Raw genomic sequence first — 25,258 nt, 5'->3', positions numbered from 1 at the left:
TGAAGATCTATTTATTTCACTCCTAGCCCGGATTTCCTTCAGGGACCAAAAATCCCATCGGGACCTCACAACAACCCTGCGAGGTAGGGTTAGGCTGAGAAAGAGTGGCTGGCCCATGGTCACCTGGTGAGCTTTGGGGCCAGGCACGAGGATTTGAACCCATACCTTCCAGCACCCTATTCCCTCACATTGCTTGCTGAATCACAGGTCTGCCCAAGTGATGTTCAGACAGACCTGCTGGCCCCTGGAGGGACCAGTCAGATGCCCCTGGGAAGCCCACCGGAATTCTTAAACCAGAGCCCCGCCCGGGCATTTGCCCAAGGTAGACTGCCTCGGAACACGGAGGTTCAATTTAATGTAGCACCTAACAAACTAAGAAGAGTCCTGCGGGCTCAGAGGCAAAATCCATGCTGCTGCTTCTGGGCCATCCAGGGGCCTTTGGGAACTCGGACCCGAAGGGGACCCCTCCAGGGTTCCCTCTAACAGGGATTCCCAGATGTTGACTACAACTCCCATAACCCCCAAGCAAAAAGCCATTGCAGCTGGGGATTCTGCGGGGTTGTAGTCAACAACATCAGGGAATCCCTGTTAGAGGGAACACTGTTCCCCTGTCCCTCCACCCGCGCCTCTGACACTCCGAGGTAGACTGCTTCTGCCCGGGGAGGCTCCATTCACCTCTTGCGGCTGGAGGAGAACCTCGAAGAACCAGAGGGCCCCTGGTGCACTGCCCTTGGCCATGGAGGCTTGCCTGCAACAGCAAGTTCCCTGAGTTTGTTTCGGAGCAGAGGAGGTGATGATGGCCCAGATCCAGCCGGCTTCCTCCTCTTGGCAGAGACCGGCTGGGCTCCTCCGCTAGCGGGAGGAGGAGGAGGAGGAGTCTCCGTCTCACCTGCTGCCTCCCTCCTTCCCCGGCCAGCAAGGAGGCGGTGCCGGCGCGCCGGACTCGCTGCTGCAGTCCTACTCCTCCTGCTGCGCCTGTCTGCGGAGCCCAGCAGCCGCCGGAGCTTGTAGCAGCAGCGCAGCCGAGCCGGCAGCATGGGAGGCAGCGGCAGCCGCAGCAAGAGGGCCGCCACGGTGGCGGTGCTGAGCGCCCTGGGCCTCGGCGGGGTGCTCGGCCTCCTCCTCCTCTGCCTGCCCACCAGAGAGCTCCGCGAGCCGCCGGCCTTCAAGGTAAGCAGCGCCGGGCGCCCCACCAGCCCGCGGGGGCGCAAGCCCCGCAGGGCTTCGTCTCACAGCAGCTCTCTTGCCCAGCCGCTACCACCCCGCACCCCCCCTCTGTTTCCCGTTCCTTCGCGCTGTGGTCTCCAGTCTCTAGAGATTGTACGCCCTTCGGGGCAGAGATCATCTACCCTCTGACCAGCTCCGCGTTCTGCTGCCCGTTCCCTGGGGGCGCAAGTGCCGATGGGCTTTTCCCAAAGGCAGGTTCCTTGGCAGACACTCCCCCCTCCCCCGCAACCATCACTCCCCGCCTCTGATTTTCTTCCCTTTCTCCCTGTATCCTCCGATTTGGCGATTTCTAGAGATCAATTTGTACGCCCTTTGTGGTGGAGACTCCTTACAAAGGGAACGTTGCCTTTGCGCATGTTCTGATCCCCTAGAAAATTATCCTGTTCCCCCCCACCCCACTTGGTCCCTTTTGATAAGCAAAAATCTGATAAAAATAAATTTGATAAATTTATCTGATAAGCAAATGCATCCCTGAAAAGCTTTGTTTTTTTCATCTGCTCCCATGATGGGTTATGAAAACTGATACCTACTAAAAGAGAAATAACTTTTACATATCTGGGTCCCATCTTTATTTCCCTCTCTGGGAACTCTTAAAAATGGGAGGAATTGTAGAAACTTCCCCATAAGAATGTGCAACACTAGACAAAATCCTGGCTACTTTCTTTCTTTCTTTTTCTTTCTTTTCTATTGAATTAAAATGGCACTTTTAATATTCTGTTGAAGATCTGAATGAAACTTTGTTCAACTTTCATCCATGCATTCTTCATCCAGTAAGGAACTTTTAAAAAGAAGTTAGTGGCAAAGGGCAGCTCTGAACATACACAGAGTGCATTTTCCCCTCTGCCTGTTAAATATGCAAGGATTGCCCCCCCCCTTTAAACTCTCAAATCCAAAAGAGCTCCCTGATTCTTCTAGGACGCTCCTAAGGGTAAGGAAGCATCACACCCTCCCTTTTCACCAGCCCCCATCTGATTTTCAGGGGTATACTGCTACTGAATATGTTGCTTTCATCAAACTAAGTACATGTCAATAGCCTTTTGCTATGTAAACTGTTTTGAAAACCTTTTGTTGTTGAAAAGTGGTGTGTGTGTGTAAATATTCTTAACAACCATCACTGTTGATAAACTTCTTCTCCTTTTGAGGAAGTGACCTAATTGTCTCTCTTAACTGAATTTAATTTTTAAACCAGCTAAAGATATAATTCCAGGAGGCAGCCTTAATGGCTTGGGTAGGCATAAACCAGCATGGACTCCAGGATCTTTTAAAAATAAATTAGCCCTGAGTGAAGGGAGAAACCGCCTGAGAAAACCCTGCACCATTTCTTTTTGGGATTTCTTCTCTTCCTCCGTTCCCAGAAATCTGGAGAGGATTCCCACTTTGGGGACATTTCTCCACGCCTGGGATGTGTGGGGCAGCCGGGATCTTTGCAAATCAATTTTTACGAGCTTCAGTTCAGTCTGGTATACTTAACCCCGCCCCCCCAAGAAAAAGCCCAACCCCAAAATTTCCTAATTGAGGATTTCAAACTTTTCCCCCTACAGCAAAGGTAGCCAAACTTGACTCTCCAGGTGTTTTTTGACTACAACTCCCCCATAATCCACAGCTACCCCAGTTTCATTACATGTTAGCGCCCCTCCTCTGAGCATGTGCAAAGTGATTTCCTTTAACCCTTGAGTAAGGGGCCTGCATTCCTCTAGATTTGGAGAGAAGAAGGTCTGGTTTTCAGACAGTATGACTTTGAAGAGAGTTCAGACCTCCGTATTTCTGTTTCATTACCGATTACTGGTGGGGGTGCAGCGTGACACCTGCTCTCATGAATATTGTCTGATTTAAGATTTTGCTCCCACCCTATCAGTGGGCCTTAGGATGGATCCAATCCCTCCTTGGTTCATCTTGCACTTGAGGCAGTCCAAGGAAGTAGAACAGAGCAATTGTGCGTGGAGGGATGGGGAGATAAGTCCTTGGTCTGGGCGCTGTGCCAGATATTGGTCCCCCGCTCTGAAATCAGTTTTTTTGGAGGGTGCTCAAATTGGGGTCTGCTGAGAGTTGAAAACGCTTCTCGTTACAGCAGCTTCAGGAGCTTAATAGCATTTAAAACCCAGAAGGCCAGCTTCCAGGCCTCACAGAACTCTTCTTCATGCATTCAAGGAAAAACCATCCATGTTAAGTAAAAGATGCTATCAACAAAACTGAACAAGAGGAAAGGGTGTCCGGGGGGGGGGCAGCATGGAAGGGAAACATGGAACTGGGATTCTGCACGTGTTTCCTCAGGAGTCAGTCCCATTGAACTGGGTGGGCCTTGATTCTGAATAAAGATGGGTCTGTCTACACACATGAGTCCCACTGAATTCAGTGGGCCTTGTTTCCAAAATCCAAATCAACATGGCAAACCTCTGGCCTTTGCTCAGTCTGGAAGATTTGGGCTCCTATCAGGTAAGTGGGTGGGTCCCTGCAGTCAGGAGAGGATGAGGTAAGGCCTGAGCGGGGAAGCCCTCGGAGTTGCCGCCTCCTCGGAAACTCTTGCCAAATATTCCTTGCTTTTCCTGCCATGAATAAGCCCACGGAATCCTGGGAGAGAGCGAGACCTTCCCTGTATTTTTCTGTTTCCATTTTGCTTTGGGGCTGTTGACGTCCACCCCGCCTCCTTCGCTCTCCTTCCTCATGGAAAGCAGATAAGCGAGGGGAAGGAATGCCAACGGTTGGGAAAGACGGGAGGCCAAAAGCACCCTGGATCCTGGCACAAGGTTGGATAGGAAGCAGCCGGCCTAGGGAGGTTCAGGTTAAACATTAAGCAAGCTGCAGCTGTGTAGGCTGGTCTGTAATTGGAACAGGCTAATTAAAGCCATTGTGAAACATCTTTCCCCGTGTGCTCATAGCAAATGAACAAATAATCAGGAATGGATAGGGCTGTCCACATTTTGCACCATTCAGATTGATTTTTAAAAAAATAATGGATAGATTTAAAGCAAATTTGCCAATGCACCTTTGCGTGGAATAACTTCTGCTGCTTTTGTGAGCTTCTGCAGCTGACAAAAAGCACGTAATTCGACTGGCTTTTCTAGGTGTGACAGCTGTGGGCTTCCGTGGCTTTTGGGAAAAGGCCAGCCATGTTTAATGGAGATCTGTTGACAGCCATTAGCTAAATGGAGCCTCTGAGTTCAGGGGTAGTATATCTCAAATACCAGATGGTGGGGCACATTCCGGCTCTGCTTGTGAGGCCTTTGGGGATTAGGTGGGCCTTTAACCAATTCAAGAAGACCCTTTTTGTGATCCATGTGGCATATTTAGTCATGGGTAGATGGAGACAGAACCCCATTTGGTCCTAATCTGGCTTTGGCTCTGTCACTTGATGTTGCGCTCTGTTCCACCTCTGGAACCATGAGGACTGGGTCCTTGCTTTTCTTCTTTGAAAGAAAGAAGGCTGCGATTCTCAGAAGGGGCCCGCAGGTTCCACAGAGCCGTAAATGTAGGCTGACATGGTTTGGGGTAGTCTGGACTGGAAAGAGCTAGTTGACAGTCTGAGCTGACTCCAGCCTCCAATGCCATCTATGTCGTGAACTCTTCAGGTGCGTTTCGGCAGGTTCCTGCCTCCCCTTCTCAGCCGCCACCCCCAGTCTGGGAACGACACCATCACCTGCTTTGTAGGAGGGTGGCCAGGACGTTTCCCGAGTGCATTTAGGAACACAGGAAGCCGCCATCTACTGAGTCAGACCCTTGGTCCATCTAGCTCAGTCTTGTCTTCACAGACTGGCAGCGGCTTCTCCAAGGTGGCAGGCAGGAGTCTCTCTCAGCCCGATCTTGGAGTTGCTGCCAGGGAGGGAACTTGGAAGCTTCTGCTTGAGAGATGTTTCCAGTGGAAGTTCTGCTCTTAATTATGTGCAGAGCTTGGGTTGCTAGGAGCATTTGGACTGCCCCCCTTGCCCGCCCTGACTGACCCTCGTCCGTAAACTCTGTTTGGACGCGATGCCCTGATCCTGCCCCCAGCTTTGGGGCACAACTCTCTTGAATGCCCTGGGCATCCCTGCCAGGTTGGAGAGGGCACATTTCCAGGGCGAGGGGAGAGAGAGAGAGAGAGAGAAACAGCACTCTCAGAGCAGGGAAGCTGTTTGGTACCAGTCCAAGGCGGGTCCATTGGGCAGGCTGGCATTAGGGAACAGAAGCCTTTTAATAGGTCAGTCGCAGCAGAGAGAAGCTCAGGAAAGCTCTCCGGGGGTTGATGGCGTATGGCAGGGCGAGCAGAAGGATAGGCCAGCTGTAGTATCGCCCAACCGAATTTTGCAGAGAAGCTTTAAACATGTGCCTCCAAGACGAAATTCTTTTACTGCAGGCGAACGATGCCAGCCCCTGTGCACTGGCCTGATTCCAAGTATGTTTACTCAAGAGTAAATCCTCCTTAGCGGGACTTACTCCTGAGTAAACGTGCCAAGGATTGCCAGCCAGCAGCTGATTGGAATCCATCCAGTGCCCACCATTGTGGGCTGCAAAGTCATGACGTCTGATCCTCTTATCTTAGGTTTTGGTCTTGCATGCCCAGGTTTGAAGGATCGTCGATTGGGTGGATGGGGGCGGATGGGGGCCTAGTCTGCTAGTAACTGTTTGTGAGAGCCATCTGGTGCATTGAGCAAGGATATATGAATGGCCCACCACAACGTTGCTCTCTGGCTCGCTCTTGAGTGGGCGAAAACACGGGCAAAGGGCTCTTTGGGCAAAGGGCTCCTTTTGTTCTGCACCTCAGTCAGTGACTCACTCTGAAGTCACTGGTAAAGGGCTCTGCGACTCCTTGGGTGCCCCCAGGGTGGCCAGCAATAAGGTTCTGGCCGTGCCTCTTTGTATGTGTCTTAGTCACTTACTGCAAAGGCCTCCTTAGCCTTCTGTTCACGCGGACAGCAATGGGGGCTTGGGCAGGATCACGGGATCCATTTCCGTTTGCCTCTCTCTGGCTTGTTTTGAGCAATTAAGGGACACAATTCCAAGGGCCCTGCCAAAGCCTCTGCTTTAGCGAAGGTGGTCAGAGCCCTTTGTCGGCCTCAAGCTTGGCCATAAAGAACCCTGAAGAGGAAAGAAGTGTCCTTTGCTCAGGTCTTAGCTCCTGCTGGAGAAAGTGGCTGAGGTGCCCTTTGGGTTGGGAGCCCTTTGCTCAGCTAAGACCTGAGCAAAGGACTCTTGGGGGCTAGATCCACTAATACTTAATTTAGATGCTTGAGACGTTCCTAGAACAGCCTTGTGTTGTGCCATTCTGCCAAATTTTCATGCGAGTAGAGCTTTCTCTACGCTCTCTCGCTCGCTCCTCCCCCAGATTAACATTCAAGTCGCTCCTCAGTTATATAAATGTTGTGTTCTTTTCTTTCCTGGTTTCCATCTGGAGCTCTCCTTCTATTACCTGGGAGCGTGCCAAATTTGACTTCATCTGCTTCCCGCGGGGGACAGGTCTTCAGCAAAACAATGTGGAGTCCTGTGGTCTGGGACCTGGAGTGGATTCCAAAAGCCGTCCTAGGACCTGGATACGAAACCTCTAACATCTGCATTATTTTGTTGGGGAGGGTCTGTTCTTTGCAGAATCCTCTCTGTTGTTTGCTGGCCGAGATGCCGTGAAACAAACTGCTAAGGGGGCTTTGTGGAATCTTGATTTCTTGGGGTGGGGTGCAGAGAAGAAGACTGGACAGAGGTGGAACTCTCTGCCACAAGATGTGGTGATGGCCAGCAGCTTGGATTACTTTGAAAAGGGGCTTAGACAGATTCATGGAGGAGCGACTGTCTTCCTGCCCTGCCTGCAGGCTTCTTGGAGACCTTGCAGGTGCATAGGAAGCTGCCCTCTGCTGAGTCAGACCCTTGATCAATCCAGCTTAGTGTTGCCTACACTGACTGGCAGCAGCTGCCTGACGTCTTTGTGCTCAAGAGTCTTTCCCAGTCCTCCCTGGAGATGCTGCCAGGGTTCTGCATTCATCTTGCACAAAGAGCCCTTGCCAATAGCTCTTGCAAATAGTCTTGCACAAGAGCTTTTGCTGGCTGTTGCCCCGAATTCCCTCACTGGTTCTGGGGAGGTCTGTGCCTCCTGCCCCCCTTCCTCCATCACTGTGGGGTTAAATCAGGACACGGCAGGCTGCAGATGGGGCTGGGAAGCTGAGTGCTGTTCTTTGGAGTGGCTGTTCAGCCGTTGCCAGGATGGGCCCTCCCTGTCTTTGGAAAGAGCTCTCTGCACGGCTGACCACGTGCCAGGAATTGCCGTGGAGATCAAGAGGCCGGTCTGGGGCTGGGCTAGTGGGGAGCTTTGTCCTGAATCCTCTCTCTGTCTCTTCCTCCCTCCTTTCGAGTGGGTCGTGCCAAGGGACACTTGATGGAGAGCCCCGGACTGGCAGTGATGCGATCAAAGGAGCTGCCGAATGGCCTTCATGGTCTCCAAGGGGGCTCATTGTCAGGGCTGTCTGCAAGGAATTGACTCACACAGCCCTTCCCAAAGTGTGAGGAATACATCCGCAGGATTCCGAGAAACAACTCCCCTCTGAGCAAATATGTTCACGGAAGCCCGGGATCCTCCTGGGAGCCCCAAGGAGGGTGCCTGCCGCATCTCTGCATGCAGACTTGTCCTCACTCCCGCCGATCAGTTCCCACCAGTAATTCTCAGCGTGTTTCTGCCTCAGGCTGGACTGACCCTCATGCCCTGTCGCCACAGAATTACCGGCCCTCCGAGAAGGCGACTCACTCATCCTTTGCCTGTAGGAGGAGGTCCCCGGTTCAATCCCTGGTAGCATCTCCGGGTCGGGCTGGGAGAGGGCCTTGCTTGAGACCCAGAAGAGCTGCTGCCAGTCAGGGCAGGCGATCCTGAGCTAGATGGACCCATGGTTTGAAGTGGCCTGAAGCCGCTTCCTGTATTCACATGTTGTTTAGCTTATCAGCACCTTCCGCAACTGAGCGATAGTTTGGATGCATTCTATGGTAGAGCGTTTCGCACTTGAGGGACCCTTTCCCCGGTCTTTTCCTGTCTAGCCGTGGTATATAGTGGGGATAGGAGGAACCACTTTGGTTTCCTCTTCCAGGTCCCCTGACCACCCATCTCCGTAGATCAGAGCCATGGAATGTTCAGAAGCATTCCATCTGCTCAGGACAAATGTGTAAGTGTTTTTAAATTGTAAACCGCCCTGAGATTTTTTTTTATAGGGCTCTATATACATGCGTTAAATAAAATAAAAATAACCATAAATAAAATAATTAAAGCAACAGATGGTTGACAAACCAGCATCATTCTTGCAAGACAACTGAATGTCGAGCAGGGGCAGTTCCAAGTTGTTGGGGGGTCTTTGAGGCACAGTCTCAGCCCTGGGACCCCTACTGCCTACGAAGCTTCCACTTAACTTGGCTGACCCCAGACACCATCCATGGTGATGGGAGAAACGCTTCCATATCGGGGATGAATTTCAGGCAAGGACTTAGCCCCAGTTTCCTTTAGAGGGGAAGGCCCAGCATGGCCATCATCCAGTCCCCGATGTTAGGTTTGGCCTCTGTGAGCACATCACAGCACAAGCTTTGGGCTGCAGGGAACCCTTGAGGTCAGTCAAGGATGCTAAATACAGGCCTCTCTGAAGGGAAACCCAAGCGACCATGCAATTTCACTTCCTTTTTGAGTTGTGGCATTGAGCAGAAAGAGGTCTGCACGAGAGCCGTCTTTTGCAAAACCCTCAGCTACTCCCCGAAGCAATTCCTCTTTGCATGCAACAGCTTGCCACCTCGACAGGGTTCTGTGGCTGATTTGCAAGTCCAAGAAAAACACTGTGCCCGCTCAGCTCTTCACAGGGGGTGGGGAGCGGGCTGCCTGGCTGGCTGTGTCTCCACATTCTTTCCTCTCTGGAGGTGCAACCCGCCTTCCCCGAGGACAGATCATCCTGCTGCTTGATTGTGTCGGGCCTCGGATGTGGAGCAGGATTTGCCTTCTTCTACTGTACTAATTATGGACCAAGGATATGGAAAGCTAAAAGGCACTGGCAAACGAGTCTGCAAAAGTAGCTGCAGAAGAAAGGGTCTGTGTGCATCTTGTGTTTCGGAGATTAAACTTTTCAGCTGATGATGCAAAAAAGTTCAGTTAATTGCAATCCCCACACACAGCTCTGTGTACCATAGGCTTCCACAGAAGGTGGTTCCTTAGAAGACATGCTTCCCCCGAGGCAGGGTACAGTTATCTGTTTAAGCAGAAAGATGTGTCCTTGGGACAAGTGATTTGAAAGATGCATGCCATGCTGTATCGTTTAGTGGCTTTCTTCCAGGATGTGAATGTATTTTAGCTGGTGTTAGGATGGAGGCTGGTTTCCTGAAACAGATACTCCTCTGCTAGGAGTGGGGTACAGTTATCTGTTTAAGCAGGAAGCTGTACCCTTCAGACATGTGATTCGAAGCGTGATGCTGTCCAGGGTGGTAGCTCTTTGCCGGGTTTTCGCGAAATATTTTCGCTCCTGTCAGGATTTGTATGCCACCCTCCCACTGTTATAGCAGGCAGTGTGACTTACAAAAGTGCAATTAAAAACAAATGGCTTTCTTGATCAATCAGAGTCACAGAGCTGCAGGTTAACATTCCAGGACCGACCCTTTCTAAAAAAGTCTTGGGCCGATAAGGTCCAGGCATCTGATGCGTGGGAGTTTGTGCCGGGGAGAGAAGGAAGGATTCTTCTGAAATCTCCGCAGGAGGTGCCAATTGCTGAGAGAGGGCCCCCGCTGCTGAGGGGCTTTCAAGGAAACAGATGGGGAGGGGCTGAGGGTTTGGTTCCTGATTGGGAAGGCTGGGAACTGGATTGTTTCTGAAGAGGACCCGAGGCACTGTTTATGGAAAAACTGACTCTCTGAGTTCTTGCAGCTAAACGGCCCCAGGGGAACCCTGATTTTAAAAGGGCAGAAGAACTGATACGGATTTGTCAGGCAGAGTAGGGGCCCCCAACTAACTTGTCCTCTTTAATAAAACTGCTCTGGAAGATACCCAAGGCCATTGCACAAAATCCCCCCTGCTGGAAGTTAGCACTATCCACCCACTTAACACCCACACACCCCTCTTCTTCCCAATGCCATGGAATGTGTGCAGATATTCCGCCTCCCCCCGCCACACACACACACACACTGAGGATAGTGCAGGGAGCGGTGAAGCTGGCTAACCTCCAGGGCAGAAACAGGTGTGCCCAGAGTGCCCTTTCCCAAGGAAGCTGCCTCCATCCTCCCTGTCGCAGTGCAAGGGGATACGGCATTGCTGTTTTGTTGTCTGCAAAGAAAACGGCAGGAGTTGGATCTGAGCTGGCGTGTCCTGCCCCCTGGAGAGTCCTGAGTTCGAATTTCGTTTTGGCTAGGAATGCCGCAGGCGGTCCCACGGTGGCCCACCAGATGCCCCTGAGAAGCGGCCCACAGGCAAGAGACGAAGGTACCCCCTCTCTCCTGCTGCTGCCCCCCTGCAACTGGAGAGGTGGTCTTGTGGCAGCTGAATGGGGATTCGAACCCGGGTCTCCCCCGGCCCTAGTCCAGCACTCTAACTACTCCACCACACTGGCCATGATGGAGTCCAGCCACATCTGGGGACCTGTGTTTGAGAGCCCCTCTAAAAGATCCTATCATCCTAACGAATACCGTTCATCCTCCCGGAAACCTCCATGTAAACAGGCCAGCAGGGAAGCACCCAGCTGAAGGTGTTCACATGTGCAAAGTCAGTCCTTCTTTGGAAGGGTCGGTGCAGAAGCAGAGAGGAAGGCCGCGTGCGTGCGAGTTCCAACAAGACCTGGTGGTGGGCATTGATGCAGGATACAGAAGAATGAAACAGCGTCTGACATCCTGGCAACGGAGACGGGGCTGGCAGCTCTCCATCGTCATGAGGCAGTGAGTTTGCAGCCTCAAAGAAGCCAAGGACAAAGCCGGCATCCTTTCTGCCGTCAACCGCAAACGCCGGCGGCATGTGATATGGAGACGCGGGCTTTGCTGAGTGTCCCAATCTGTCTCTTGGCCTGACAGCCTGAACCCGCTGGGCAAACCCACGCTTGGAGCCAGGCTGGTTAGTTGGGGGGCGGGGGGGGGGGAACAAAATCTTCTAGGGGGCTGGCTTATGGGGTTAGGAAGGATTGTCCTGGACCTTGTGAAAGCACCTCCCAGATGTTCTGTCCATGGCCGGTCAGTTTGAAAGCAAAGAAGACTAGCTTCCGTCTGTTCCTCACATGCAAGTTCAGAACAGTTTAAGAATGATTTTAAAAAGCACCTCCCCAGAAATCGGGTGTTCCCCCTTCCCTGGAGGTGCGGAGGCCTGGTGGGGACCAGGGTTCCCCATCCAATCTCCTCCGCTCCTTCTGCATCCCTTGCAGGCAAACGGCGTCCCTTTGCCGAGCACCGGTGTGCAGTGTCGGGGAGGAAAGGTTCTATTTATAGGCTGTGGCTGGCACAGCCATAGATGGTCAAAAGAATGGGCCTCTTTGGGACCGCTGCCTTTCTTTGGCAAGCTCTGTTCCCCCAAGAACCGTGGGCCTCTGCTGCGGTGATTTCCCCAACCGGGAGACACGCTCCGGCTGTGCCAGGGGAAGAGATTGGCCAGCGATGGGCTCTGAAGGGCAAAGTCCTAGCAATGTGTTTTGAGGAGTTAATCTCTATATGGAAATCCTGTGGCTGCAAGTTCATGTGGCTTGCCTCAGTCTCTCTCTAGTATATATGTCTGTTTTAAGAGGCAGGTGGGCTTTGGGATAGAGTGGCCATGCCCCCCAAAATGCCCGGTTCCCCCCAGATTTTAAGCATCTCACACCGATTGCTTAGCCTGCTCAGGTTCCCCCCTGATTTCAGCTCGCTTTCTTTTTTAAATGTCAGCTTTCTTTCTTTCTTTCTTTCTTTCTTTCTTTTTTTGTAGAAACGGAATTATGAAGCAAAACGTGCAGTCACTCTTCTGCTCATAAATCATTTTCAAGCCAGTTTACATGATGTGCAAATTAGGCACCCAGATCTGGAAAGCCACAATAGGGCAATATAGGAAGGTGCTGAAAGGCATCAATTCATGCTGCGTGGGAGGAGGCAATGGTCAACCCCTCCTGTATTCTACCAAAGACAACCACAGGGCTCTGGGGTCGCCAGGAGTCGACACCCACTCGACAGCACACTTTACTTGGGGGGCACAAATGCCCCCAAGCGAAGGGACTTGGGAGGAGTCTCTTTCCTAACCACAGATGTGTGGGATGTTCAGTGGGGAGATGGTGGCACATGCTCAGAGGCACCCTTTTTGCTCAGAGATACAAAGTGGGAAGATCTCAGGTCTTGGATAATTGGCACGAACTGGTCAGAATGTGGCCCCTTGAGGTCCCCAGCCCTTTCTTTCTCTTGCGCTTTCTCTCTTCCACATTTCCCATGTCGCTTCAATCCCACTCAGGATAGCCTCTGCCCATCTCCCTCTGCCATTTTACCTTCACAAAGGCCCTGCAAGGTAGGTTTGGCCGGGAGACAGGACCCCCTGGCTTCCCTGCGAGCTTCGTGGCTGAGTGTGGGATGTCAGCTTAGGACCAACAAAAGGAAAGACTTTTTCACACAGCAGATCATGCATCTGTAGAATTCTCTGGGGATGGCCACCAGCGTGGATGGCTTGGACAAATCTATCCATGGCTCCTAGTCCTGATGGCCATAGGCTCCGAGGCAGGAGGCCTCCAAGTGCCCGTTGCAGGGGAGCCACAGCAGCGGGGGGGGGGGCTGCCTTCATCTCCATAGATTTGCTCCCTCTCTCCACTTGCATCTCCCCCCACCCCACCCCGTCTGTTCTCTCGTACATGGAGGGCCCACATGTGTCCTAGATACCATCTCGTTTCTGCCCTGGTAAATGCCGCTGCCTACGCATGTTTCAGTTTTATAGGTACACAGAAACTGTGGTGGGTGTCCATGTGCAAAAATAGAAACCGCGTTGCTTCTGAAACCGCTCTGGCGGGGGTTTGGGGGGGGGGCAACTTCCACCCTGCTGTCTTAAGACACCGTTCATTGATCACCTTTCCATCTCGCCCCAACCTCCTAAGAGGAAATGGTGCGGAGAAATTGCCCACACAGCATCCTCTCCTCTCTTTGGTGGTAAAACGTATAACCTGAAATGCAACGGTGTGCCTGTTGACTGCCATTGAAGGGAGCGTCAAAATCTGTCACCTGAGACTTCAGTGAATGGCTGGAAAGGCAGGCTTTCAGCCCATATTTTGCCCTCGCCACAACTCTGCAGGGCGATTTAGGCTAAGGGAGATCGAGAAGTTGCTTGTTCCTGTGAACTTTGTGACTCTGGGGTCTATAATCTGGACTATTTCTTGCCCACATGGGAGGAGTGAGCAGAAATCGACTTCTTTCCAAAGCTAACCTTCCCTGTTTCTCTCTCTCCACACAGTATGGGATCGTGCTGGATGCAGGATCCTCACACACTGCCATGTTTGTCTACAAGTGGCCGGCGGACAAAGAGAACGACACTGGGATTGTTAGCCAACACAGCATGTGTGATGTGAAAGGTGTGTATGCACACAGAGGCAGCCAGAGGTGGTGCTGTTCAGGGCATCTCATGATAGCTTGATCCTAGCGATCAGTTTCCCTGCTAAATTGGGGAAGGGGTTGGCTTGCAAAAGACCTATTCTGGAAGCTGATGGGAAGAACGCCATCTGGAGGGAACAACCCTTGACTTGAGGCCCCCCACACCCCCACTGCAAACTTTGCAGTTTGTGCACAAGTTAAGGTAGCCCAAATCTAAGGTTTTGCAAGTTGCAAGCAAGACCTTAGATCTGAGCTGATCAGTTTGAGGCGAGATCCTTAGTTGATAACCTTGTCAGTCATCCACCACCATCTAGAGGTGTGCTGCGAATCGTGATTTGTGCACATCCCTAGCACCGTCACCACCGCTTGGGGCCTGCTGGAGCATTTACTGTTCCCTCAGATCTGTCGGCACCTTATCTGTGCTAAGGAAACCCACATTCTCTGCCCAGAATGAATCTCGGATTAAGGCTCACTTTTCAGTTTCTCGGCTGAAATTGAAGTCGTGGTTCACTCTTGTATCCCAAAAGGTTTTACTACTTGTCTAAGGTCCAGAATCCCCTGCCCTTAGAGGAATCCACCCCCTATGTGTTGGTATGAGGAAGGAGATGAGAGCACAGGAACTCAAGCAGGGGTGCACCAGTCAGCCTCCTCTGAAGGCTGGTCATTCCCCAGTCTCTCTCTGATTCAAATGGGCGCCCAAAGCAGAAGTATCTTGCCGCAGCAGAGGCTGATTGGAAAGAGGCAGGGCTTGGGCAGCAACTCATTCAGAGACATGTAGGCAACCTCTTCTGTGGAGAACACCAGCAGTTCTTTGGGGACACACAGGCATGCCTCGGCCCACATGGTGTGAATTCCTCCCTTGAAGGGGCTGGCTGATGTGCCATTTGGTTCCTTCTTGTAGCCTCTTCTTGGGGCAAATTAGGGGCCCCTTTGATGGCCCCAAGTTAAGGAGGGCAAGCCCCAATCTGGCACAGGTTGCTTCCTGCAAGGGCATGCCACGGGTACCTGCATGCCTTCTGCAGAACAATGCAGTTTGCCAGTGCCCTGTTCTTTCTTTTGTCCTCTTTGCTTTTCCCATGGAGCCACAGACAAAGGGTCGGCTTTGCCCGCCCAGTTTGGAATCTCTGGTGCCCACTTAAAAAAACAACCGGTGTGCCCTCCCCTGCGGGCCTGGCAGAGGCTGGCCACCAGGCACAAAAGCCCCAGCTGTGTGTTTTTTTCAGAACACAGGCTGAAATGTGAGGAAGCTCCACCAGCCAGGTGCCAACAGGTGGATGCGGCGCCCAGCCCAAACCAGCAGTTGGCTCTGAGATCTAAAAGAGGCTTCACCAGGACGTCGTGTCTCTTGAATGCCACTGAGTCCCGGCCATCCCATCCCGACGCTTTGATCCTGGAGACTGCGACCAGCAGCCGGATTCAGACATCCGTGGGAACCGTCTGCTGGGTGGGCAAAGATGTGCACACAATCATTTGGCGGGGTAGAACAGCTTTTGTGTCAGGCGAGCAGGAAATTCCATATCTGCAGGGGTGAATTCACACATGCCAGTTGCTACCAGATACTGCAGCCCTCAAGGGGCAAACGAGGATGTGCGAAAGCGCTCCGTGTTCCAGGGTTTCCCATATCCTGCAACGGCTAGGGGTGTTAGCTCAATGGAAGAGCATCTGCTTTGCATGCAGAAGGTCTCAGGTTTACTCCCTGGCAGCATCCCCAGGTAGGGCTGGGAGAGACGCCTGCCTGGAACCTCAGAGAGCCGCTGCCAGTCAGAGCAGACAGTACTGAGCGAGGTTCTGACTCAGCAGAAGGCAGCTATTTTAGTCCTAATGCATCCCATTTCAGGGCCACCACCCTCATCCTTTGGAACCTACCGACTCATGAATGACATTTCCCTTCTCTCTCTCTCTCACATTGCATTTTCAGGGGGTGGGATCTCCAGCTATGCTGCAGACCCCCCAGGTGCGGGCAGGAGCTTGAAGGCGTGTCTTGACCAGGCACTGCACGACGTCCCCAAGGAAAGGCATGTGGCCACTCCGCTCTACCTCGGTGCCACAGCTGGCATGCGGCTGCTCAAGTGAGGTTCCAGAACTAGCTTGCGCCTCTTCATCTCTGCAAACACACAGCAGATCCCGGCATCCCAAACTGCTGGATTTTCCTCTTGCAATCAGTAACCCAATAAAGGGATCCAATATTCAAAACTGCTAGCCAAGTTAAGAGCTCTGACAAGCCCACAAGCAGCCTTCCCTTTATTATTTGTCCCCAGCAACTGTTACTAGTAGGCATACTGCTCCTGTATACGGAGGCTCCATTGCAGTCACAGCCTAAGAGCTGTTGATAGACTGGTCCTTCTCCATGAATGTGTCTTGCCCTCTTTTAAAGCCAGCTCAGCCTGTGGCCATCACTACATCATGAGGCAGTGAGTTCCATAAGTTGGTTATGCATATTGTAAAGAAGTCCATTTGTCTGCTCTGAATCTCTTGCCAAGCAGCTTCACTGAATGACCCCTCAGTTCAGTGTAAGGGGAGGAAAAAGTATCTTTCTCCACTTTTTATCTTTTAAAAATAAATCTCTATCCTATCCTCTCTTCACCGCCTTCTCAGTTCAGAAGTCCCAAATGCTGAGAGCCATCTCATGATGCATAGCCCCCTGTAAACTGGCCCCAGCCAAGATTTCCTGTCTTCTATTTCCTACAGCCTCACTGACCCCAAAACTTCAGACAGAGTCCTTGAAGCAGTAACCTCTACTCTGCATGAATACCCCTTTGATGTCCGAGGAGCAAGGATCCTCTCTGGAGAAGACGAGGGCGTGTTCGGCTGGGTTACCGCAAACTATCTCCTGGAGAACTTCGTTAAGGTAGAGCAGTTCTTCCGTCTTTCCCTGCTGGTTCTTAGATGTGAGTTTGGGTGGAAAAGAGAGTATCAGGTGCTGAATGGAATACAGAGACGGCACAGCCTGTGCCCCAAAGAGCTTACAAAGTACACTTTTAATTAGTGGATCCAAGCACCGGAATGTCTTCACTGCCCAGTACAGATTATAGAGGATGTCCTGTATCTGAATCAAAGAGTTAAAGGCCCCGTGCTGTGGGTTATTTATATTTTCGTTCACCCATAGAAAGAATCTTCATTTTTGCAGTCTTCTCTTCTGCCTGATCAGCCTCTCTGGATGTCATTGGCTTAGCTGCTCTGACATCACAGAGGGACTAGCAGTGGGGCTGTAAACCTTAGAATGGAGACTCTGAAGCTTGCAAACAATTTTTATTACATTAAACCATGTAAGTGTTGCCTCCACACTGGCGGGGCTTTCCAGATGACACCTCTGAGTGGCAGACAGGTTCAAAGACTATACTGTGTTAGATCAATTTCTGTGGGAATGTGTGAAGTTGTGGGAGAGGCGTGAAAGATCGGTTCTTTTATTGTCTCAATAGGCTTTTCGTATGATCAGACCCCAAACCTGATGACCACACTTCTTTAAAGCGTAAAGGTTTACTCAAAGACCTGAAGCGCATATAGAATGCTAAATGTAAAGCTAAAGATACATCCAGATATAAGCACGAGCAAACGATGACATTCTAAGAAGCATAAAATGTGCTGCATTTGAAGCTACTATTAAGAGTGAGGTTGTGAATAATACAATCCACCCCAATGCCGTCTAACCCTTTTCTATACTAAACGGATCCAACGAACCCCTTAAACCTGGCCTCATTCCTACCACATAGCTGTGGCAATGTGTGTTTGCTTGCTTGCACATGGCGTGTCCACACAGGGCCCTGGACTGGGGCTGAACCCCGAGGAACTGCCTTCTCCAGGCCTTGCTCTCCAAACCCTTCGGCCTGAGCTGCCCTCTGCTGTTCAACCGGCTGCTCCCTGATTTTTGAAAGAAGCTTTGAACTATCCTTCTGCCTCCGCCGTGGTTCGCCACAAAGGGGCATTCCTGCTGATCCTGGCTGCTGGGGTGCCCGCTGGGTGGGGCGACGCGGCGAGGAGACGGAGCCCGCCTTTCCCCCTCGCTGCTCCCGGCTGGTGCCAGCCTCTCCAAATTCCATGTGGCGGCTTGGCCTCTCTTTGGTGCCCGGAGGAGTGGGGAAGCGGCTTCCCTTCCAGGGTGCAGGCACCAGTTTATCAAAGCCCTTGGCGCTCGGCCATGGACTGGATTGGCGCCTGGAGCTCAAGGAAGAGGGTGTTGAAATGAAGACGCTGCTGTTTCCAGAGAAATCGGCGGGGATTTCTGGCAGGGAAGTGGCTGCAGAAGCAGTTTTTTGCTTCAGTTCCCTAGGAATGGAGCCTCCCTACCCAGAAGAAGCCTACCTCTGCAAGAGAAGGGGGATGGCCTGAAGCAGCGTCCCCTCGCACAGGGGTTCCCTGAGGGGATGGGGCTGCTCTGGGAAGAGCAGAAGGTTCCAAATTCCCTCCCGGGTTAGCCCTGCTGGATCAGGCCCCAGGTCTAGCTAGTCCAGCATCCTGTTCCCCACAGTTGCCCACCAGATGCCCCGGAGAAGCCCACAGGCCAGAGGTTTGGAGCATGCCCTTTCTCCAGCTGTTTCCCCCCTGCAACTGGGATTGAGAGGTGTCTTGCCTCTGAGGCTGGAGGTGGCCCACAGCCACCAGACTAGTAGCCATGCATAGACCCGTCCTCCATGAATTTGTCCAAGCCCCTCTTAAAGCCATCTAAGCTAGTGGCCCTCACCACATCCCGTGGCAGAGAATTCCATAGATGAATTATGCACGGTGTGAAAAATTACTTCCTTTTTTGTCGGTCCTAAATTCCCCGACCTTCAATTTCATCTCCAAGGTCGGGCTGAGAGAGAGACTCTTGCCTGCCTGCAGCCTTGGAGAAGCTGCTGCCCAGTCTGTGTAGACAACAGTACTGAGCTAGATGGGCCAAGGCTCTGACTCGGTGGAAGGCAGCTTCCTAGATTCCTAACCTTTGCCCTGCATAGAGAAGAACACGTTAGCAAGAATGGGACGGCAACCTCTTTCGGAGGCGCAGCTGCTCTGGCAAGCTGACCGCATCTTACAGCCTCTCTCCCCCCAGTTCTGCATCTTAAACAATTCTGCCTCTTGGAGAGGGCCTCTGCTGGCCGCCTCTGACCTCTCCGGTGGCTCGCCTCTGCTTTTCTCTCCCGCCAGTACGGCTGGGTCGGGGAGTGGATCCACCCCAAGAAGGGTACCCTGGGGGCCATGGACCTTGGCGGAGCCTCCACCCAAATCACCTTCGAGACGTCGGAGGCCATCGAGAGCCAGCCGGCCAACGAGGTGACGCTCCGGCTGTACGGACAGACGTACAGGGTGTACACCCACAGCTTTCTCTGCTACGGCAGGGACCAAATCCTCAAGAGGCTTCTGTCCAAGGTGCTGAAGGTAAGGGGGCCCTAGCTGCTGGTCTGGGCGGGTCTTGGCCCGCGGGCATGGTCCGAGGGCACTCGATGAAGCCACCTGGCTGAAGCTAAGCAGGTCTAAGTCTGGTCATTGTCTGGATGGGGGACCTTAGGAAGCCACAGGCAGTGGCCTCTGTTTACGTGTCTACCGAAGGAGCAAGCCGAATGGTTTCCGGGGCCCATTCAAGATGCCGGCTGTTAACTTTAAAGCCCTGAATGGCTTGGGAACCAGATATATGAACCCTTAAGATATCTTGGCCCCAAGCCATTCGGGGCTTTTAAGGCAACAGCCGGCACTTTGAATTGGTCCCAAAAAATTCTCCCAAATAATTCTACCTGACTGACAAGATCTTTCGGGGGGAGGGAGGGTTCTGCTCAAAGGTGCCAACAGCTCTGTAAGCCTGGTTGTTGTGTGCACAAGACGGGGCCTTCTCTGTGGTTGCCCCCAAACGGTGAAATTCTAGAATTCCCTCTATAGAAAGGTCGGTTCGTTCCTCTCCCTCTTGGCCTTCCATAGGCAACTGCAGGCAGTTTTATTTAGGCGTGCCTTTGGGGGAACATCTATAGCCTGTAGTGTTGTGGAGTTTCAACAGTATTTTAATCATGGTTTTAATAACTAGCACAGGGTGGCATACAAATAAAGAAATTAAACCAGAGGAGGAGAGCTGGTCTGGTGGCAGCAAGCATGACTTGTCCCCTTAGCTTAGCAAGGTTTGCCCTGGTTGCATATGAAAGGGAGACTTGATGTCTGAGCACTGGAAGAGATTCCCCTGAGGGGATGGAGCGGTTCTGGGAAGAGCATCTAGGCTCCAAGTGCCCTCCCCGGCAGCATCTCCAAGACAGGGCTGGGAGAGATTCCTGCCTGCACCCTTGGAGAAGCCGCTGCCAGTTTGTGAAGACAAGACTGAGCTAGACAGACCAATGGTCTGACTCAGTATATAGCAGCTTCCTATGTTCCAGAGGCCTCGTTTATGCTCATCTGGCTTTTTTATTCCCACTCTTGGAAGGCTACAGGGTACACCCCGAAGGTGAGCAATCCCTGTTGGCCCAGAGGCTACAAGAATAATTTCACCTTTGAAGCCGTGTACGATTCCCCATGCACCGTCCAGGAAAAGCCAATCAATTACTTCCCGCAAGTTTCCATCCTCATGGACGGCTCTGGAGATGCAGCTGCGTGCCGCCAACACATGGAAAGCCTTTTCCAGTTCTCGGCCTGCCCTTACACGCGTTGCTCCTTCGACCGCGTCTTCCAGCCCAGCGTCACGGGGAACTTCATAGTGAGTAACCCGAATTAGCGGCTTAACACTGCGGGCCACAGGTACTCCTCGAACCTGTGTGCTTTCCCAGAATCAGCGCACTGGAACGTGTAGAGTCCTCATGGAAGAGGGTGTCTCTGGGCATGGCAAGAGTGCATTGCCCCCAAATAACCAGTTTCCCAGTCAGAAGGCGTGATTTATAGCTGGGGTTGTCTGAATGGGGGTGTGAGGGGAGTGGCCGCCCAGGACCCCACGCTTTCAGGGACCCCAGACTGACAGACAGAGAGTTTTGTAGTTCTGGCAGGGCTGGAAAAATTCTGCACGCTCCCTAAGCTGCAGTTGGGATCCCTGCGAAAATGCACCTCCGGTTTCTGAGCTGTAGAATTTGGAGAGAGCCGGATAGAGGATCTTGCAGAGGAGGGGAAAACAAATCTGTCTCGTAAGCCGGGTTTAGGGAGACGACTGCCCCCTCGTGGCCAACATTCAGATGACTTTTTGGAAAACCCGTCTGCGCCCACAATAAACCATCCTGGCCCTTTGCCTATAGATGCCTCCCAAACCGTGACCAAAATAAGAGAGGAGAACGTGGAAGGCATAGTCTAGACGTAGTGGCACGAAGCCAGCTTGAATGTGACAGGGTGGGGAGATGTTGCAGAGCATTCGGCTTTGGCTGAAGCCACAACTCAGGCCCAGGGAGCAATCAGCCAGGGAACTGTGCTCAGGATTCAGGGGGGCTGCCACTGCCTCCCCCCACCCCCCGGGCCTTGCAATGAAGAACACTGCCTCTCTCCTATCAGGATCACCCCAATAGATCGGTTGATAGCAGACTGCCACAAGGTGTGGTAGTGGCCAGTTAGATGGCTTTCGGAGAGCATTTTGCAAATTCACAGAGAGACCTGCCAACGTTTTTTAGCCTCGGTGACCAAGCTGAACCTCCATGTTCAGTGGCAGTATACCCCAGTCTCCGATCCAACAGGAACTCCTGTGCATCCATTTTCACCTTCCTCTTCCTCCCCTTTAACAGGCCTTCTCTGCCTTTTACTACACCGTGGATTTCATCCAGGCTGTGATGAAGAGGCGCGTGGCGACGCCGGGCGATCTGGAGGCTGCCGTGCTGGACGTCTGCAACATGACGATGGCCGAGGTGGGTTCTGCTCCCCCCTCGTGGCCGTCCCCCCTGACGCGGCGGGGGCGGGAACTGGATTTCGTCAGGCTGCAAAACGCTGCAGTGAATGTCAGAAATGAAATCTCAGAAGAGTTGCATTTTAGTTTGATGTTGGGGGGACCATGCTTTGCACTGAACGGGCATTCACACCCCTCCTTCCCGCTCTCTCTGCTGCCTGCACTTTCCTGTTTCCTTCTGCAAACTCAGCTGCTGAAGCGGGCGCCGGAGCTGGAGAAGAGGCTCCCGGATTACTGCTCCACTGCCACCTTCATCTACCTCCTCCTCCTCCGAGGCTACCAGTTTGACTCCAGCACTTTCCCCAACATCGCCTTCCAGAAGAAGGTAACCAGCCCCTCCTTGCACTGAGACCATTGCCGTGCTGGTTTTGGACTGGCCACGGGCTGGGGGCTGCACAGGGCATTGAAACGGCAGGGGCACTGCAACCCCCCCCACCCGGGTTGCCTGCTGGCATCTGGACTGGATGGAGGAGTCGGAACTGGAAGAGAGAGCGATGCTGGAGCAGAGAATGAGGTTGTGGGGAAGGGGCGGGGGCAGGCAGCCAGGGTTGCTCCAGACAGGATAGGGCGGGGTCTTCCCTGCTGCTTTGAAGGGGACGGGCTTAGGAACATAGGAAGCTGCCATATACTGAGTCAGACCATTGGTCCGTCCAGCTCAGTATTGTCTTCACAGACTGGCAGCGGCTTCTCCAAGGTTGCAGGCAGGAATCTCTCTCAGCCCTCTCTTGGAGATGCTGCCAGGGAGGGAACTTGGAACCTAGAGGCTCTTCCCAGAGCAGCTCCATCCCCTGAGGGGAATCTCTTCCAGTGCTCACACTTCTAGTCTCCCATTCATATGCAACCAGGGCAGACCCTGCTTAGCTAAGGGGACCAGTCATGCTGGCTACCACCAGACCATGGAGATGTGGGATGGGAGGGGCTGGGCTCAGCAGCTGAGGGTAGGAGGAGGCGAGTGAGCAGTGACAGGCAAAGGCGTGATTTCTAAAATCGAGGACTAGAAACTTGAAATGGAGCCAGTTACAGACGGAAGCGAGTGCTTTCCGCAGCCAGCCGGCCAGCCCGGGCTGCGGGCTCCAGGTCTACTTGCCTAGCTCAAGAAGCAGCTGGGTGGGGTTTTGAGGGGTGCACCTGGAGACCGTTCCTTGCGCGCCCCCGCCTGAGATGCTGTCTCTTTTCCTCTTTTCTTGCTGGAGCAGGCTGGGGACACGTCCATCGGCTGGGCCTTGGGCTACATGCTGAACCTCACCAACATGATCCCGGCCGAGCAGAGCAGCTCCCGGCAGGCCATCGAGTACGGCCCGTGGGTGGGCCTCGTCCTCCTCTTTGTCGCCATCCTCCTGGCCGCTTTGGCAACCATCTTCTGTCTCCTCCGCTCCTCCAAGGGGCACGGAACAATGTAGAGGCGGCTCCGGGTGGAGACGAAGCATCCAGGCCGGCTGGGGACCCCACGAGGATGGCAGGGCATTCCACTCCCTCCTGCCCCCGGGGAGCCCCCCCAACCGTGCACACTGTGGCGAGAGCTTAGGGGCTCAGCCTCTCTCCACGGACTCTCTGGCTTGGCTCCCCTGTGGAGCTGTCAACCTGTGGCCTTCCCCGCAAGTAGGCTGCAGAACAAAACGGACCAGTCCAATTGGGGAAGGATGCAGCCCTTGTGTGTGTCTTGCAGCCTCCCCCCTACAAAGGTTGCCTTCTAACAGTCCTGGGCAGCTCTCCGGGGAAAGGAGGGTGGGATTTTACTTTGTTTCCAAAGAGGACTCCGTTCACAGGCTTTGAACTCGCCAACCCTTCTCCTCTGCCTGCGCCGCCTGTTACACGTTGAGGCTCAGGGAACCCGTCCAATGTATCTTATCTATGTAGCTGCCATAACTGCTTTTTTCCTTGGCAAGGCTCTAGTCCCCATGAAGGAGCGGGGTCGTGAGTGTTGCCATCACACTTTTCGTTTCGACTGGGAGCGCTAGAAATTTCGCTGGACTGTGGGCGTTGCCGAAGGCACCAGCCTGCACGGAAAGACAAGATGTGCTGTGCCTTTGTGTGCTTCTTCGGAGGGGGAAATGCATTCTGATGCTGCTCTTGAGCCGTACTGAAGCCATGCTGGGTTTGAGTAAAAACCCTCGAGAAGGCGAAGAAGAAACCTCCCCAAAGGAGACAGAAGAGGACAGCTATGGAAGAAGCCACCACTATTCAAGCAGTGTCTCAAACCCAGTTCAGTTTTCAGCGTAGATCTGCAGCATGTCTTGCCATTTAATGTGGGGCCAGGAGGGGGAAAGACACCCCCCCAGACAGGGCTGCACCACCTCGGCCCTCCCGCTGAGGACTCCCGCCAATAGTGGGGGATGATGGGAGTTGTAGTCCAACAGCAGCTGGAAGGTTAGAGTTGCTACGGTGCCCAGGTGTGATGAGGAAGAAGAGGAGAGTGGTGCAGCTTTTAAGAGAACCGGATCACACATGAGGTCTGCCAAATGCAAGGTTCAGAGTCTATATTCCTCTCGTCTCCTCACACACCTTCGGCTGCTGCCCAACCTCTGCCAAATATTTCCCCATTCATCTTCTTCCCACATCCAGACAGGCCTCTCGCCTTGCAAGGAAATAAAGTTCCCTTGTGCTTTCTTGGGGTTTGTTTTTTTTTTACCCCACTGACTTTCCTTTCCCTTCTGAAATAGTAGACAACTGTATTTAAAAAGAAGATTGTGTTCAAGCGACTAACCTTTTTAAAAAAAATAAAAAAACACATTTGAGTTAAAAATTAAAAGAAATATCACATGGGTGCCGACGCTGTGTGCGGTGTTTGGCTGAGGAGTTGTTGACATGCTTGCTGCAGTGATCTCACGCACCCTCCCGTCGGGTGATCGGGGGCGGGGAGGTTGCCAGAGACATCCATCTTCCTACCATTCGCCACAGTTCCAGTTGGAGCAGCCTGAACTGGTTCCCAGGTGCTTGGTGAGGCATTTGCACATGGGTCACGGAGGGAGCAGCATGTGGTATGTGTCGGGAATGAGGCCCTGTTCCAAGGAGGGGTTTGCATCACCCTGCCCGAACCCTGCCCTTGCTGCACACAAAACACATAGGGCTGCCAACCTTCCAGAATCGGTTCCCTGCCAGGGGACTCTAGAAAGCACCCTGGAGATTTGAATGGCTTGCTCTTGCGGGGGATGCCCGGGAGCCACTTCCGTCAGAGTGGGCACCCTGAACAGCAGACTTGCTTAGTTCCCATTTACTTGCTTATATAGCCCATGTGCTGCTGCTGACATCAGGGTTTGTCATCAGGGCAGCCCTCTTGGTGCATCTGACAAATGCCGGTTCACCAAAGCGGAGGCGAAGATCACTGCCAGTTCTGAACTAGTCTGCTTTGGCCATAAGGTGGCATGGCAATGCCATCGAGGAGCAGCTGTGAACCAAGCCTGCAGCCGGCCTGGGAAATCTCAGTCTAGGGGTTGCAGGTGCTCCTGTGGGGGGAGAGACTCACACCATCTGCATGTGCAACGTCACATGTGCCCACAGAGGGGGGTATGTGTGTGTGTGTGTGTGTGTGTGTGTGTGTGTGTGTGTGTGTGTGTATGTATATGGGGGATGTTTGTGTGTTTTGCAGAAGCAGAGATCCTGCCACAACCTTGCATTGCAGCAGAATGGTCCTCCCCATATCTGATATTTTTAAGCACACTGTTTGTGGTCACTTTGAGCATTTTATTTTCCCAAGTTTCATGAATACAAATACCACAGATATTTATATACCGCTTTCCACTA

The 25,258-nt window shown here is 52.8% G+C and overlaps 1 protein-coding gene across 1 annotated transcript; it reads left to right on the top strand.

The window, feature by feature from the left end:
- Positions 1-897: 897 nt before the first annotated feature.
- On the top strand, positions 898-24,285 carry ENTPD2 (ectonucleoside triphosphate diphosphohydrolase 2). Its single transcript, XM_053281893.1, has 9 exons — positions 898-1,170; positions 13,574-13,691; positions 15,629-15,779; positions 16,399-16,558; positions 18,832-19,062; positions 20,087-20,356; positions 21,360-21,479; positions 21,708-21,842; positions 22,714-24,285. The coding sequence occupies exons 1-9, from the start codon at positions 1,036-1,038 to the stop codon at positions 22,915-22,917; spliced, it is 1,524 nt and encodes a 507-aa protein (XP_053137868.1). The 5' UTR covers positions 898-1,035; the 3' UTR covers positions 22,918-24,285.
- Positions 24,286-25,258: the final 973 nt, after the last annotated feature.

This window comes from Hemicordylus capensis, chromosome 17 (assembly GCF_027244095.1).
Source record: "Hemicordylus capensis ecotype Gifberg chromosome 17, rHemCap1.1.pri, whole genome shotgun sequence".
NCBI lineage: Eukaryota > Metazoa > Chordata > Lepidosauria > Squamata > Cordylidae > Hemicordylus > Hemicordylus capensis.
This window is presented reverse-complemented; position numbering and strand designations above follow the sequence as displayed.